This window comes from Medicago truncatula, chromosome 5, assembly GCF_003473485.1.
Source record: "Medicago truncatula cultivar Jemalong A17 chromosome 5, MtrunA17r5.0-ANR, whole genome shotgun sequence".
In the NCBI taxonomy this organism is placed as follows: domain Eukaryota; kingdom Viridiplantae; phylum Streptophyta; class Magnoliopsida; order Fabales; family Fabaceae; genus Medicago; species Medicago truncatula.
Window position 1 is genome coordinate 42,799,653 of NC_053046.1, and position 18,878 is coordinate 42,818,530.

An 18,878-nucleotide genomic window follows, 5' to 3' on the forward strand; every position below is an offset into this window, starting at 1 on the left:
TGGGTATGTTTATGTGAGGGTGATGAGTTGATGAAGATTAAGGCTGGAACACTAACCATAGACGTTAACAATAACATGTTAGTTTTTTACGTGTGTGGACATGTTTTAGAGACTTGTTTTTTTGTCATGTATGATTGCATTTTTTGAATTTTACTATTTGCAATCATACATCTACGTTTCATTCAATACTAACTTCTATTCAATATCTCCTAAAGACCCGTTGCTCCTTCAATGCTCCCTTTGTTCCGATTTCGTTTCTCTTCTCACAGTAAGATAATTTATGTCCAATACTTCTACGTACAGAATCTTTGATTCTTATTTTGAGTTTTTTTGTTGTTATAGTTTTTGGGTTTTCTTCTTTCTTTGCCATTTGTTTATCTTTTAAGCATGCTGTTGATCTATTAGTTTTGTGTAGTTGAGTTCACTAAAATTTGGATTATTTCCTTGAATCAAATTACGATGTGTTAGTTTGATGCGTCGTGTGAGTCACAGATCGATAGATTCTCATAAAATTAAGAGTTTCTATAGTATTTTCAATTTCTTTATTGTCCTGTTATGATTCATGTTGTCTTTGTCCATATATAATATGAACCTTGCTTTGTTTGCATGCTTATTATTTTTTGGAGAGCCTGTGCTAATTTTATTCTTAAAATTGTAACTTTGTTAAAAAAAATTATAATTATGCGTACGTGGTTTTTAGTTTTCACTCAATTCTACATCATATGTGTTTTTGATTGTGTAGATAATTGGTTGTGAGTATATGAGTGACCCTACGTTTTTTTTCTTTTCTTTTTCCACATATCTATTTATGATCTTGATTATGGTTTCTAAATTCTAATCAATCAATGGTTTCACTTTTGTAGGTTTCATCTCTATTGATAAATTAGGTTGAGAAGTACACTATACGTATATCTTTTCCTTCAAAAAAAAAAAAATACACGATATACCTTTATGTAGGAGATTAAAGATGTGTCTCCTTAAATTAGGAAATTTTTTGAATTAATGTTTCTAACATGAACCGGTTTGATATGATGTTTACTCCATTTTTCTAATCTGAACAACTTTGGGATATTCGTCGGATATGAAGCAATATATATATATATATATATATATATATATATATATATATATATATATAGGAGGGATATTTTGACTCTAAAAGTAAGTCTCTAAACTTACTTCAAATCTCTGCCCTTAATTCTTTTTAATCTAACGGTTTTAAAATTTATTTAACATGAACCCCTTTTCGGCTTCCTTCCTCTAAACACACTCTCAACAAACATGTGGACCCTTGCCGTAAGCGAGCAAAACAAATCACACAGTATTTCAATTCTTGAATTTGTTTCAACTTTTTATCACAAAACAATTTTCAGATCTTTTTATCGCACAGTATATGCATGACTAATTCAAATTATTAATTCAATTGCCAAAAATAATTATCCACAAGCATCTCACCTCTTCAATTGGTACATATAGATAGCCTAAGAATTTTGTGTTCATCCAAAGAGAAGAATGAATCTAAATGAAAATTGACGAAATAAATACGTTTTGGGATTTATCCAAGTTTAAAAAACCACTCTTAAAGAATAAAAAATGGAGACAGTATACATATGACTATGATTTGAAATCAAATTTTCAAATCATGTTGTCTGCCGTTTTGTCATGACAAGCTTTTGCAGCGTTAAGCGTTTTGCCGTTTTCCAGTGCAGAAAAGAATTAAACCTCACATTGAAATTAAAGATCAAGATTTGGAGTAAGTTTAGAGACTTACTCTTGAAGTCAAAATATCCCTCCTCATATATATATATATATATGGCAATTTCTATGGTACACTCGATAATTTTGAGTGTACCGGTACACCCGTGTATTTAAATAAATAGTTTAATGATTTATTTTCTTTAGGAAAAAATATTTTCTATCATTTATAATTATAATAATTATATTTTATTTTTCAAAAGTGTCGATAAAGCAAAATTCAAATTTTTTTAATTTTTATTACTCGTAATAATGAATATTGATTATTTTTTCAATAAAATGTTAAAACATTTAGTATAATTCTTATAAAAAATGAAATGATGTTTTTTCTTATGGGATAATATTTTTTAAAATATAAAAGTCGATAAATATCTCTTTATCACATAAAAATTATCGTTAACTTATAGATTTATGAAATAGATGTACTGGTACACCTTAATTGAAGGGTGTACCGTAGAAACTCCATATATATATATATAGGGCATATCAAGTGAGAGGAGTAGTTATAATGAGAGGATGAGAGGAATTAATTTGAACCATTGGATCAAAATCAACGCATCAGATTTAATTGCTCTTTAAAAAGGGTCATGCACTACAACCTCCACCTTTAAAAAGGGTCACCCCTATCCTCATAGCCTGCTACGATTCCAGTTTTTCCCCTCTTTTTCTTCAAATTCGATTAAGCCTCAATCATTAAAATTGAAAGGCTACATGACTATATTGGTACGAAACAGTGGTGGATTACCCATGAAATTAATGTTGGCATAAATTCATGGGATTTTTGTTTGAGAAAGTTCTGTTGTTTGAATTTCATAATTTTTATAAAATTGCACTTGATAATTATTTGCTTGGATATGATAATTTTAGGTTGTTAGATATGCACAGAAGATAACGAAAGGGAAACCTAGAAAATCAAAGGGGATGTTTCTAAGGACTTTAACAATTGTGGAAGAAAAAGACACAAACATGCAATTTCTTACTATGATAATAGTACCCACGAGATAAAGAAGGATGTCAAGTGAAAGAAAATTAAAATTTAATAGTTGTGCAGGACTAGGATCTGAAATTTCAGAACAAAGAAGAAGCCGTGTACAAGAGAGAGAAGATGAAGGTTAAGAAATTAAAATGGTGTGTGATTTTTAATGAACATTCTAATCTCAGCGTTGATGTTAATTGAGTGGTTGTGATTTATTCCTCTCATCTCTCATATTAAGTAGTGTTCTCATTTAATATGTTCTATATATATATATATATATATATATATTTGAGTTTGAAACTTGCTTCATTCTAATGCTTGGATTGTGCATTAATTTTAAAGTAGCTTAATTTCTACTCTCTTAATCTAATACTCCCTCCATTCCTTTTCTTTTGATGTTTTAAGTGATTGGACAAATATTAAAGAATCATTAAATTATATGAATAATTGTATGGTTTATACTAAAATACCCTTACTTACTCCTTATTTTTTTTTCTTCTCAAAATTCTAATCTCTTTAATTATTGAAACTCACCACACAAATTGCATTTATTATTTAAACTTCCAATTTTCAAAGTGTGTTTTTTAACAAGGGTAAAATTGGATAAAAAGTATTAAAATTTCTAAAACATCAAAAGTTTTGGAATAAAGTTTAAGTTCTAAAACATCAAAAGAAAAGAAATGGAGAGAGTAGTTGTAGTAATAGATAGATAGATTAGAAATAATGTGCAATTAAGTATAAGTAACATAAATATAAAGATAACTTTTCACCGCACTAAATTAATATGTAGACCAAAGAGTTTTAACGGTTACTCTACATAAAAAACATATACACTAAACAAATTCTGTTTTGTTTAGTTCTATAGACCAATCGACAAGATGAAATGTCATGAAAAAAATAAATGAAAAGACACTCCTAACATTTTAAGAACACTAAAATGATTAATATGCTACCCAAATAAATTCCATTCATAAGATTGGAAACTCTAGAAATGGACGTTTTATTTTTCTATTAAATCTTTTTTTTTGAACAAGCTAAAATGAGATATATTAATAAAGAGTTTTGTTCCCTAGCACAAGGAATGCCAAAGGAGACAAAACAAAGTTACAAAATAGTTCCAATCAAACCACAAAAGATATGAACGAAAAATACATCATACATCAGCCAATCCCTAAACAAGCAAGGGGACGCTGCCGCCATAAATCTTGCCCCATGATCATTTGTGCATGATTGCAAAGCTCTACATCCATGATCATTTGTGTTTTTCTCTTTTGTTAAGGTGAGGTGGTTCTCCTTTTCCCTTCCTTTCGTTTTATTTTTGTATTTGGATTTACACTTTTAATCCATAAACTAGTTGAACTTTCAAAAACAAGTTGATATATGCCACATATATTGTGTAGACTGTAGAAGATCATATTTAGAGAGCACATTATTTTCTAAGACTAATGCAATTTTGTGTTTTTGTTATTTTTTTTTTTCAATAGAAAGAGAGGCATGTGATTACTAATGGTGTCAATTTTTTATGCGAGCAACACTTCTCTAAATTATATGTATTATGTTTTTTTAATGCATGTTTTACGTATTCTTAAGATGTACTATTTTATACCTATAATTTATTTTAGTAGTTTTCTTCCTTTTCACAACTATTTTATTGGCGTTTCCATTTTGTTCGATGGTAATTTTAGCTTGATGCATAATTTTACATTGAATACTTTAAATATGTCACTCTCAATTACTATGTATTTACCATGTTGATTTGAATGATTTTTTTTTTTTATACAAGAGAGGGCTCAAGCCCAAATTTATTTATTCCTTATTTATAGATCATTGGAGTATAATTAAGATACAAATTATAAGAGAGAATTGAGATATATAATGAATACTAAGTTAAAGATAAAGATGTTGACTTTGTAAGATAATGATATAGAGATTAGAGTATAATTAAGATGAATATCAAGACTTGGTTGAATTGAAACATGTACATATATATCCTTCCTATATATTGCGGTTAGAGTAGAATAAGGTTGCAATGACACTGGCTATAGTCCCGATCGATGTAGAGAAATGACGAAATAACATATCGGTTCATGACAAAGTTTTAGTTGCGCTTAAAACATATATATTATATGTTTTGTAAAACAAGATTTTTTTTTTGTTTTTTTTTTTTTAAAACATCAAAATGGAATTTATAAACATAGGCACCGGAACCATTTTAGAACAAGATGTACTGAAAGGTCACCCCTTAAAAAGAATAGGCAAACAATATTTACAAAATTACGGTCAGTCGATACCCAGACATAACATAGGGTCCGACCACCACATTTGAGTGCCGTGCACAAACAAGGCATTATTAGCCTGTAACCACCATAAAGAATGGAATTTAATCTTTTCTAATAATTGATCAATGGTAGTTTGGATATTATTAAATATTCTATTGTTACGTTCATTCCAAACTACCCAGACACAAACCACAACAAGATTTTTATTCTAATAAGAAAGTTATTTGGTATTAAGCACCAAACATGCTAAAAATAATGCGAATTTTTTTTTTAAGAAGACAAAAAATATATTATAAAATAACCAAATAAAGCACAAAATGTGCCTATGTGGGGAAAACGTAGCACAAAAGAGTCTCGAATGTAATTATGTAACAGCCTAAAAACAACCGCAAGTACATCAAATAATCCTACTCCCTTTTTTCTTAGCCTTCAACCACCACTGAACAATTTTTTTAACTTTATCACAGAAAAAAACATGATCGTCACATCGTTATAATCGAACACCCATAAATGGTACACATGAAAAATGAGTCTTTTGTATTTTTAGAGTTATTTCATCTATACCTATTAATAAAGGCAATACTTTGGTTTGGTGTAGCCTATTTTCTTTTCAAAAATGTCCTTCATTTTCCTTCTCAAATTTAATTTGTAAACCAGTACATTATAGGAACGACCTATTTTTTTTCTTCAAAAAAAAAAAGGAACGGCCTATTTTAAAAAGAGAGCAGAGCCTCCTATTTCATAGGAACGGCCTGCCTAATTTTACCCTTAAACAACTTCTTCTACAATAAAGATTGTTGTTGGTGTCATTAAAAAAACATTAGATTATATTTTTTTGTTATATTGTTATCATTTAAATAGATAATCATGGTTAATTTGATTTGTTATAACTTGAAACCAACAAACTTTTATATTTTTAGTTTTAATCAAAATCAAAATTTCATAAAAAAAAAACACCGATCATAATTTTCAAACGTTGATGTGATAAAAAGAGCGGAAAGACGGGCACGTGAGTGCCCTTTTCGCTAGTTTATATAAAGAAAATAACATGTTTCAGTTCTTTTGCGTTGAATTTTTGTTATTTCCATTATACCCTTAAACATATTTTTCATAATAAAGTTATATTGTGGGAGTAATTAATTTTTTTTTTTATTATATTTGTTATATTATTGTAGTCAATATGAAAAGATAAATATGGTTTGTTGAGTTTGTTACATTTAAAAATCATAAATATCTATACTTATAATTTTAATCTATATCAAAAAAATTATATAAAATATTGTTTATAATTTACACACAAATTTCTATAAAATGTTGTTGATAATATACACGCGTTAACGCAATAAAAAAACTATATTATAATAAATCACATGTAAATTGAGTTATTTATTTATTGGAAAAATGAATTTTATTGTGATTGAAATTACCCATTCATTCATCGAACCCTAATAAGCATACTATATATATATATATAAACACTTAAGTATATGGAAGGAAGAGTGTGAGGGAGGTGAAAAAGAAAAGAAAAAACAAAAAATGGTGTGCATGAGTGGACGATATGTGCGTATTGATCCACGGAATAAGACTCATGGTCAAGGTTATGGGGGACGGTTAGACGGTATTGGGTATCGACGACGAGTGAAAGCCCGAATGGTTGGATCTCGCCCCCTTCTAGATCCAGATCTCAACAAATCAACCACCGCATCTCAACCTCCTTCGGTGGTGGCGGCGGCGGCCGATTCATCTTCCTCCAAGGATGCTGCTACTGTGTTGGATCTCAGTCCTGCTAATTTGGTTAAGTGTTCCACCTCTACTTCTGCTGCTGCTAAGATACAGCCTGTGGTGAAGAAGAAGAAGAAGAAGAAGCTTCCCAGATTTGGAGCTATTATCAAACTTCTTCGTTTGGGGAAGAAGAAGTACAAGAAGACTTAATTTAGTTTAATTTATTAGTAGTATCAAAAACTAATAATTATTATTATTATTTTTAGTATTATTATTATTATTATCTTGTAAGGCGAGAGAGAGCATCTCTCTAACCATAGTAGTGGTTATGAGATTCACAAAACAAACAATGTTTAGTTTTGGTTCGAATCTAATCTATTAGCATTTATCAATACAATTTCCTCTCTGTTTTGGGTTGGTTTGGTATACGAAGACTCTTTTCCTACTTCTTAAAATGTTTGCTAATTGCGATCAACATATTTTTAGTTTCTGCTTGTACCTCGTGAAATTGGACCAGACTTACTACCACCCAAACCAACCTCACACCCAAACTGACCATTCCCTATTGACCGATCATATAACCCTGATGAATTTATAAAGTACGTGTGGAAACACATTTTTTTCCAACTTGACCACCGTCCAAAACGTTTTATTTGTGTTGCAGAGTGCCGGCCAAAATCTTATGGTGCAGTATCTAAGCGAAACTTGGCTTTTTCAGTAGGGTGATGGATAGTATAATCTGGATTGCTTCAGTATTGGATTCTTTTGTGTGACCCACATTTCACCGACAGTTTTTATGGTCCACAACGGCCAGATACCTCTATAAAAAGGGATCCCTGTTTTCATTACAATTAAACTACACCAGGAAAAAAAATCATGGAATTCCCTGGCCTTGATCCGAATACCAAGCTAGCGGCAATCTACTACAACGGTGGAACACCACCCCATCTGTTTAGGATTCACAACGATGTCACCCTCTCCGGGATGAAGGATGAGCTGGATCAAATCAACCGTCAACTCAACCACAAAGACACAAGGAGGGTGGTCGGTGTTGAATATCGATGTCCATTTCCCGACTCAACCGGATCTCTTCGCTTCAGCCGAATGAAACTTACGAACGACGACGACGACGTGAGAACCATGTTTTCTGTCTTTGGTCAGCACATTACTAGATGACCGATCGAGTTGGACGCTTTGTTGGTTAGATTTGCTGAACAAATTCTGGATAGTTTGAACCGGCCTAGGACCTACGAAGAGATCAGGGCACTCCTTGAACCACCAGATGAAGAAATTAGTTTAGATGATATGTGATAATGTACAATGGTTTAATTAATCGCGTGTTTATATTATTTAAAATTTCATTATGTTTTAATTTACGTCAAATATGTTCATTTAATCGATAAAATAACCAAAGATATTCAGTCCGGATTATGGAATCTGGATTCATATAGGGCGTAAGTGTATTCCGAATTTCGAAATCCGGATAGCTTCAACATATGATCCTTTTGTATGGACCACATTGCACCAAGAGTTTATGTGGTCCACAACATCCAAGGACCTCTATCAATACACCCTCTCCGGTTTTCAACTTCAATACCATCAAAACAGACAAACACACGAAAGAAAACCACACAAATTTTTGTCATTAAGCGGAGGATCTTTCTCACGCGGTCGAAAATAGAAAGCTCTCTATTTGACCGCGTCCGCGTGATGAAGATCCTCCGCATGCTGACAAAAATATATAGATACATTTATGGTTGCTCTATATTTGAATATCAAGAGGTTTCTATGAGCTAGATCTTGCTGTTTGCCAGATGAATATGTCATTTGGCAAGGCAGCAAGATCTAGCTCAGAGAAATCGCTAAGAAAACACTCCAAATAAAAGGGTCTGATGCAGTTCAGACTTTAAAATCCGAAACAACTTCATGCTATCAGGATTATAAAATCCGGAACACCTCTGTAACATTTTGGCCGGTGACGTTTCACCATAGGTTTGACCGGTTAGTGGAATTTTATGCATTTTTTGAACGGTTTTGAATGAAAAACATGTTTTCCTTGACTTCCAAATGACCTAGGATTTGTTTTAGGCTATAAAAAGGCTTGGATCTTCAACATTTTCCTTCATTATTCTTCACCTCCTTTCTTACATTTTCTTCAAAAAAAAAATTTAGTTTTTTAGGTAGCTTTTAGGAGTGTTTGTGGTGTCATCGTCATTGTTGACTGCTCATACGACCCCTGCAAGTGCATTGCAGCTTATGCGGGGTCGTATAACGGTCAACTGAGACCTTGACATCAATGAAAGACACACAATTAGATATCGTATGCGTCCAAATTTTAATTTCGGAAACACTAACAATCTTGTTCGAAAAACGTAATCCGGATCAGGGGTATTATTGGAATTTTTGCAAGGCGCATGAGAAGGCAGCAGGATGGGAAAAGTAATAGTAAAATAAAATGTTTATTAATTTCACTTAGGGATGACAATGGGTACCCAATAGGTAGGGTACTACAATGCCCGTCCCCATACCCGCATTTATAAAAAATACCCGTATCCGTGCCCGTACCCTCGTGGGCAACAACTTTAGTCCCCTTCTCCATACCCTATGGGTACTTAAGTGCCCATACCCGCACCCATTACCCGCACTTTAACTATGAAAAACAATAAAAAAAACATCACAAATGAAATAAAACTACGATCCCATTTTTTTTTTAAATTAACTCATTAAATAATACGAATCGTGGTATTTAGTCAAATAGAAAACATCCGAAATATTCCTAAAAAATTATACACCGGCATGATGGAGTTGTTATTGTATTAAGCAGTTGGTTTAAGTTTAGGTTTAGGCTTAAATAGATAAATTAATTAATTAATTATACATAAAAAATAAATAAATAATTTATGATATTATATAAATATGTATATGCGGGTCTGGGCAGTATAGTACCCTTACCCGTGCCCATACCCATTTAATTTTGCGAGTATTACCCGTACCCGTGACCAGACCCATAAAAGCGGGGTTTTATCCTACCCATTGTGGGTATTTTTTGCGGGTATCCATTGGGTCTGGATCCAATTGCCATCCCTAATTTCACTTATAAAACGAATCAATAGATTTCGTTTCCCTAAAAAAGAAAAAAAAGAGTCATAATTGTTTTAATTCATTTTATAAAGAGCAGTGCTAGGCGGTGCAAATTGTTTTTCGAGTAAAAGGCACGACCGTGTAATTGATTATTGAATGCATAATCCAACACTTGTGTGCTAAAGCATTCTTGATTAAAAAATTATAGGGTTAATTATGTTTAAAGTCACTATAAATAAGCGAGCTTCCCTGTATATATTTTATTAAATTTTTCATCCCCAACGTTTTTTTCCGTTTGTAAGTTTGGTCCTTGCCGTCAAATTATGCTGATTAGACTAACAGAATGCTGACTCAGATATACCATGTCGATATTTTCAAGTGACATGGCTGTCATGTGATAAATGACATCATAGTGTTTTTAATCCATATAAAGCAATTATGCAGCCAGTTTTAGTCCATATAAAGCAATTATAATTAAATCTTGAGGCAACAAAATTAAAGACTATTTTCCATCCTGGCTTCAAACTATGCAATATTTGGAAGTACTGGTTTTGCGAGAGAATAATTTGTATGGTCCTATTGCCGGTGTAAATATCAAGCATCCATTTCCTAGTTTAATTATTTTTGATATTTCATCCAATAACTTCAGTGGCCCACTACCAAAAGCCTACATACAAAATTTTAAGGCCATGAAAAATGTTATTCAAGTTGGAGAAGGTAGTAGCTCTCAATACATGGAAAGGATGGAAGTAGGTGATATGACATACTATGATTCTGTGACTATGACAGTGAAAGGAAACAGCATTGTGATGGTGAAAATTCCAATAGTCTTTGTGAACATTGATTTTTCTCATAACAATTTTGAAGGAGAGATTCTGAATGTTATTGGGGAGCTTCACTCACTCAAAGGGCTTAACCTTTCCCATAACAGACTCACCGGTCCTATTCCTCAATCCGTAGGAAACTTGTCAAACATGGAATCATTGGATCTTTCGTCAAATATACTCACTGGTGTAATTCCTTCAGAATTAATCAATCTGAACGGTATTGGAGTATTGAATCTTTCTCATAACCATCTAGTGGGAGAAATACCTCAAGGAAAACAGTTCAATACATTTTCCAATGACTCATATGAAGGAAACTTGGGATTATGCGGATTTCCCTTGTCAAAGAAATGTGAACCTGAACAACATTCTCCGCTTCCACCCAACAACCTTTGGAGTGAAGAGAAATTTGGATTTGGATGGAAACCAGTGGCTATTGGATATGGATGTGGAATGGTTATTGGAATAGGCCTTGGATGTTTTGTGTTGTTAATTGGAAAGCCTAGATGGCTTGTGATGATGGTTGGAGGTCAACCTAAGCAAAGAGTGACAAGGAGCACAAGAGTGAGGAGAACTCATGGCTCAACCATGAATTAGATAGTGCAGATGTGATAGTTTTTATTGTTCTGATTATTTTCTCTTCTGTGTTAATTTTTCCTTTTGTGAAGAAAAAAAATTAAGTGCGTAAATCGGTCATTTTATTTGATCTAGTTTGATTTCGCGTTGCAAGATTGAATAGTGAATGTATTATGCTTTATTTAGCCAGTATTATTTATTATTAAAAATGAAGTGCATGTTTGTTTCTACTTGTATGATGATTTTGGGTTGCAGCAATGTTGCATGAATGTATAAAGAAAATAGATTCTAGGAAAATAAGACCAAATGGTTGCAAATGAGAAATGGAAAATAAACACAAAGTGGTTTCTACATATATATATATATATATAAGCCAGTATTATTTTTTTATTTGAGATTGTGGTATGAAGTGCTAATTTCCTCTCATGAAAAAGTTTGAGATGGAAGTTCTATAGTTACAATTTTCCTTTTCCATTTTTGCAAATATTCATTTCTCGTATGTCGTCTTAATTCACTATTGTAAGTCAGACACCATTGTTGGTGGCTCTTTTAATTACATCAAAACTACTTTGGATAGTGAGATCCTGTTAGCAGACTATATTAGAATGCCAAATATGGGTAATTTCACTGATTCAAATGAGCTTATTGAAGACTTTCATCACATTACATTAGGATTTGCATTGGATAGTTTAGCTTCTGATATTAAAATTGCATACGAAGATATTACTCATGTTGGTGATGGACATATGTTTGTTTTGAAACAAAGTATAATCTAAAAAAATCAGATAGGATTTTGTTTAAGTTATAGTACTTTTTTTATGTCTTAGTGTCAGACTTACGCTAGATAGGATTTGGAACTGGTTAATTTCAAATAGAAGAAACTCAATAAATTTTAGAACTTTAAGAACCAAATCAACTGATGACATTAGCTGCTGCAATGTCATATTGATTCCTAACTTGACCAGTTGAATAGACAGTTGTAAGCTAAACGTCATTATCTTTTGGCGTTTTAGTCAGAATAGTGGGTTAAAATGTTTATTTGAAATTTAATAGATTAATGTAATATGCATGTAAGTACATGTTGTTTTCTTTTTGTTTTTGCTATCTTGTATGCTTGATTTTTGGTTGAAAGCGTGTTGTATGAATGTATTATAGAAAATTGATTATAGGGAAAGTAAGATCAATAACTGTGTGGGCAAGGAAATCTACTTTCTGGTTATTCATATTCAGATAGTATGAAAGAGTTTAGGAAAATCTTGGAAGAAGCCAAAAAGAACCATTTTAAGTTAATCATCCCTTTACTGTACCATACACTAGTTTTTGGATATTGAAAGCTATAATGACAGTTGGATCAGGCTCTCAAATATTGACTCAAAGAAGGATTTTGGTGTCTCTCGCACCAATCTGGATGAATATCACTAATTGAACCATTTTCTTCGCTTGAAGGATTTGGATTGGGAAATGACAAAAATGGCAGCTAAAGGAAATGGAGGCTATGAATTGGAAAATGGCAGAAGAGCACAAGCTGCAGTTGTGATTGTAAGGTTAAGAAGCAATTGCAGTCGCAGCAATCAGCGAGAGACGGACTGCTGTGAATAATCCATCTTTTTAAAAGGTTATAGGAATGCCACTGACTTATATTGTTTACTATGAAAGTTCACAAATCAAACTGGTTTTACTACTTGTTTTTATAACATGGGAATTTTTGTTTTCTCTGTTTCTGCTAATCCCATTCGATAAACATACTTGCTTGTTTCTTACTCCTTTGTCTTCTCTTGAAAGTTGGAAAAGTTGTTTTAGATTCTCAATGAAACAGTACCTCTTTCACATCATTTTCTACTTATCATTTTGATTCTCTTTAGGCTAATTTTTTTACTACTTAACCATTGTCATACATAGTTACATACTTTGTATTAGAATTCAAAAGTTCTAAGAAGCATGAAGTTGAATCAATCAATGAGATTATCAGTTTCTCTCTAGTTGCAATAAGAAGCTAGTAAGAATGATGTGTCCACCAAACAATAAAAAGGGCCACTTATTGAAACATTCAAAAGTGAATATATAAAGGTAAGAAACTCACATAATGAAACTCCACTCTTACTCATTGATTGTATGGAATTGGAATTACAAATAGCTCACTTTTCTTTTTGGCTACACTGCCAAAGGCTTCAGTCATGTCAAGATTTTCATGGCTGATTCCAAATGGTAATTGCCAATCAAAATAGAATAACAACTGTGCAAGAGGAAGTTCTATGGTAGGTGTAGCAAACAAAATGCCAGGACACATTCTCTTTCCTGCACCAAAAGGTAAGAAATCAAAATTGGATCCTTTGTAATCAATTGGAGAATCCAAGAACCTCTCTGGATAAAACTTGTCTCCATCACTCCAATTTTTTTGGTCTCTTGCAATTGCCCATGTATTCACTAACACGTGTGTTCCGCCCGGTATTGTGTATCCATTTATCTCACAAGTTTCAGCACACTCTCTTAGAAGTAAAGGATTAGGAGGATGCAGTCTGAAGGTTTCTTTAATAACTGCTTTTAGAAATTTCAGTTCTTCAAGATCTTTTTCATCAACATATCCTCTGCTAACAAAAGCATGTCTAACTTCTTCTTGAGCCCTTTTCAATATTCTAGGGTTTTTCAGCATTTCTGAGAAGGCCCATTCCATAGTTGTAGTTGATGGCTCACTTCCACCAATAATAATATCCTGCACTAGGATATATAGTGAGATCTCATGAAGAAATACTCAAATATCACATTATTTGTCATTTTAAAATATCAATAAAACATCGATTACTTTTCTTTTTCCAATGTTATGCTTACTTATTGAAGTAGTGGCAAACATATGTTCACTTAATAGTAAATGAGTTTACAATGATAGTATTTAGGGTTAATTAAGTTTTTAGTCCCTATAAATATTCACAGTTTTGTTTTTAGTCCCTACAAAATAAAATCATACTTTTTAGTCCCTATAAAATTTTCCATCAGCATTTTTAGTCTTATAAAATTTTTCCATCAACATTTTTAGTCCCTAAAATGCTTAAGGAAAATGTCACGGGGACTAAAAAGTGTGATTTTATTTTGTAGGGACTAAAAACAAAACTGTGAATATTTATAAGGACTAAAAACTTAATTAACCCTAGTATTTATAGTCATAAAATGTGACCCCTCCGTCCTTAATTATATGCCCTCTTTCTCAAAAGAAGTATTATCCTTTAAATATAATCACTTATGCAAATTACAAGGTGCAATTATATAAACATAGCCCTTTTAATACTAGTCGTATCTTAGAAGATGAAAACTTGAACTTATAACAAATAAATAAATAAGAGGAGTGATATTTGTATAATTAATTTTGTACAACCTTTGTGACAACCATTTTTTCTCTTTTGTTATTGGACAAAATTAATAGAGAGAGAAAGAAAAATAGAGAGAATAAAAGCACATGTAAGTATGAGAGATGTGGTTGTTTCAAAAGTTGTCAAAAAGTGGTTGTACAAATATCATTTCTCAATAAATAAGGAGTGTTCTCGGAAAATTCATATGTAAGATGGACACGTTAAATTCACCATTAACTTTTCGTAATATATGTGAAACAAAGTAAGATGGGCTTTTATAAGGAGTATTGTTGTTGACACATTTAGTTTGACTGAGAAACACGAGTAAATTACTCAAATGTCCATCGGCAGTTAACTGCCGAAATTTTAAAGAACTGGCTGTAGTTAACTGCCGAGTAATTTCAAACCTGAAATTAAATAAGGAAATACACCTAAATTTTTCTTAATTAAATTTAATTCTTTAATCCTTTTAAGGAATTAAACATAATTATTTTTATGATTTCATTCATATGATTTTGTTGCCATAAATGAAGAAATGTGAGAGATGAATAATATCTGCAATCGGTAGTTAATGGACCTAAAATGATGATTCAATAAAAAAAAAATGCAACAACAAAAACGTTACAAATGATATAATAATTATATTTGTAATTATTAGTAATTAATTTCATTGATGTCTGTCATTATTTATAGGTTTCACTAACCTATTATTACTTTATACTAATATTTCAGATATTATTACTTTAATTAACATGAAAAACGCAACAACAAAAAATAAAAATGTTTGTCATCGGTAATTAATGGACCTAAAATGGTGATTCAATAAAAAAAAATGCATCAACAAAAAACATTATAAATGATAGAATAATATATTTGTAATTAATTTCATTGATGTCTGTCATTATTCATAGGTTTGACTAACCTATTATTACTTTATAATATTTTAGATATTATTCATCTCTCTTTCAAATAATTATATTTGTAATTATTCTATTAATAAAACCTTTTTTTTTTTTTTTGTAGAAATAAAACCTCTTTTCTATTACTAGTAAGAAACGTGATCGAATATGTAATTCTAGGATCTCATATATCTTCATTTATGACAACACAATTATATGAATGAAATCAACAACGTTATAAAAAGAATCATGCAGTAAAGAATTAAATTTAATTAAGGGAAATTTTAGATGTATTTTCTTATTTAATTTCAGGTTTGAAATTCTTCGACAGTTAACTGCCGAAGTTGTCCTCGGCAGTTTACTGCAGCCGGTTCTTTAAAATTTCGGCAGTTAACTGCCGAAGGGTATTTGGGTAAATTACCCGTGTTTCTCAGCTAAACCAAATGTGTGAACAACAATATTCCTTATAAAATTGGTATAAATAATCATTTTCTTCAGATATGTGCATTACTCTGAGAGACAATTAATATAACACGGAGAGAGTATCAATTTGTGCGAAAAAAAATTATTTCCTTAAAAAAGTAGTAATTAACCTGAATGATGGCAAATGTTGGTTGTCAAATGAAATCCAGTTTGAGAGCTCTCATCTTTGAGATTCAAAAGGCAAGATAGAAGGCTTCCATCTCCACTGGTCTTTGTTATTGCTTTGTTGATGATCTTCTCAAGAACCATATCACCACTTCTATGCATTGTCTTCAATTTATGTACCATTCCACTAATCACATGTAGCCAATGTTGAGAGGGAAACAAATTAGGGATATTGACACTCTCAACCACCCTTGTACATTCCTTGATGAACAAGATAAATGCTTCTTGATCATTGCATTTATCACCAAAAGTTGCCCTTGAAATGATGTTATATGTCATAGATGATATTTCATCTGTAAGGTTGATAGTAGATCCAGTGTTTATAGAAATATATCTAATTAATTTTGACAACTCTTCCTCTCGAATTGATTGGAATGATTTCGCACGTTTAGCACTCAACAACTCCAATGTGCATATTTTTTTTATATTCCTCCAATAGTCTCCAGCAGGTGAAAAGAAAATGCTAGTGCTACCATAGGCTATAATTTCTGCACCAAGAAAACGAGTCTTTGACCAAATGTGCCATCATTTGTTTTCATCACCACTTTGGCAATTTCTTTAGAAGAGACCACTATAGTTGAAGTTTCTCCAAGTTTTAGGTGCATGAGAGGGCCATATTTTTGGGACAATTCTCTCATTCTCTGGTGGGGTAGGGAGCCAATCAAGTGATGTATGCTTCCAATAATTGGTAGCTTCCAAGGACCTGGAGGAAGATTATTTGAGGTAACTATTTCACTGCTTTTACTTTTGAATCTCTTTCCTACTTTTAGGAGAAAAAACAATTAGAGGATAAGACTAAAAAAGATGGAGAACCATAAGAAATTATCCTCCATTTGGAAAGTTAAGTCTTGTTTGATTAATGATGACATATTTCGGTCCAAATTTATATACAGGCAGAGTATCTAACAAGTTGCATTATTTTGTCCATTATTCAATACATTGATTATTGGAAATGCATGTAGATTAATTATACTACACATTGGATCCTATTTAGTTTTTTCATTTAAGTGATTGATTGCAATTCAGGTTAAACTTGCGGACGGCTAATGCCAATAAACTATCAATTTAATTCCAAAAACTATCTATATCTCTTCAATTTAATCTCTAAACTACGAAAATATAAATATAGTCCTCGACTCAAACTATAAAAAAAAAAAAAAAAAAAAAAGATCCAAGGTCCGCCCCTGCTAATATAACATCAGCTTGGTACGGTTTGATTACTACTATAAGAGTTTATTAGTCTATAATTGAGTTGACATTTGGATCTCAATTATACAAACCAAGCAAATATATAAAATATAATATCATGACATATACATGGATGTATGATTTTAAAGTACTCTATCTAGACTGAAAGAGTCTAAAGATGTTTCTTCCTAAAATTATAGTAGTGTATTAATCAACTCATTATCGTTTATAATTACATCACAACAAAGTTGACTGTTAAAAATTTGATTAAGCTATTTTGTGTCCACTTCATTCATTGTATGTTTGAATATTTTTTTAATTTTTTTATAAATTCGAATCTTGTGTATATGTAAATGCATGTTTGAAAGGAGAGACCATGATCAGAGTTCTAAACTGGTTTTTAGTTCTTAGATGAAGATTAATCATTATTAAAATTGAATCGATGAATACTATACACCAATGACATGCTTAAAAAACTAGAATCAAATATTTTTAAAGTAATTTTTCATGTCCCCTCCAATCCTATCACGATACTGGGTCCACCCAGGCTTATTTAAAACGAGCTAGCTTCATGAACGTGGTACTTCTTCCGTCTCATATTATGTGATCTAGTTAACTCTGTTATCTATGCCAATGCACAATTTTGAATTTAAATATCTTTAATAATTTATTCGAAAAAATTATGAAAATTTAATATTTAAAAAATATTCGTCGAGACGAATCCAACATCTTATATACTATATTTTGTCTTTATATATTAATAGAAAAATAGAGTCAAAGCGTGTTACATGAACAATATATATTTTTAAATTGTGTCATTTAAAACGGGACGGAGTGAGTATTGTTTAATTGCATTCATTAGTCTGTAATTTAGTTGACTTTTGGATCTCAATTATATAAACCAGGAAGCAATGATATACTCCATCTGTCCCAACTTGTAAGAAGAAAAAAAATCACAGAAAACTAAAACATAAGAATTTAAATATAGTTTTTTGTGTTTTCTTTGAAATAAGTTTCATAGGAAGATGTAAAAATTATTTTCATTCGCTATTGATTATGAAAAAATGGAAGAGAGGGAAAATTAAATGTAATTTGAATTTAATTTCATGAAAATAAACATAAGTTTTTGTTGGAAAAGATGATTTTTTTTTAAAAACAAGAATAAATAGAATAAAAATTTATCTTTTTTGATTACATTTTGAGATAAAGAAAATGAGTATTTTTACTTACATTTTAGGACGGAGAGAGTATGTATACTATAAAATGATTACCATTGATTTTGACACACTCATTGAAATTTCAACCTCTCTCTTTTTTTTTTTTTTTTTTTTATATGTGTTCTCGTCACATCATCACTAAAATTTCATATCTATTACATCAGTCTCATTATTCTTCTCTATTTTAAGGTGTATAATTGAGATAGATGTTCAAAAATTATTTTCTATATAATATCATATATATGATGACATATACATGGATATCTGATTTTAAAGTATTCTATCTAGTCTGAAAGTTTAAAGATGTTGATTCCTAAAAATTATAGGAGTATATCAATCAAGTCATCTATACTATCATTTATAAATCACTGC

At 31.2% G+C, this 18,878-nt stretch overlaps 1 protein-coding gene and 1 pseudogene across 1 annotated transcript; one reads left to right on the forward strand and one right to left on the reverse strand.

Annotated features, from left to right (window-relative positions):
* Positions 1-10,340: 10,340 nt before the first annotated feature.
* Positions 10,341-11,234, forward strand: LOC11433260 (putative receptor like protein 25). Its single transcript, XM_003617715.2, has one exon. It carries the CDS (start codon positions 10,341-10,343, stop codon positions 11,232-11,234), a length of 894 nt encoding a protein of 297 aa, XP_003617763.2.
* Positions 11,235-13,140: 1,906 nt separating this feature from the next.
* LOC11442510 (cytochrome P450 71D11-like) lies at positions 13,141-17,102 on the reverse strand (annotated as a pseudogene).
* Positions 17,103-18,878: the final 1,776 nt, after the last annotated feature.

What these genes read in the sequence shown, in the direction of transcription:
- LOC11433260 (XM_003617715.2), top strand. Translation starts at nt 10,341, where the DNA reads ATGCAATATTTGGAAGTACTGGTTTTGCGAGAGAATAATTTGTATGGT.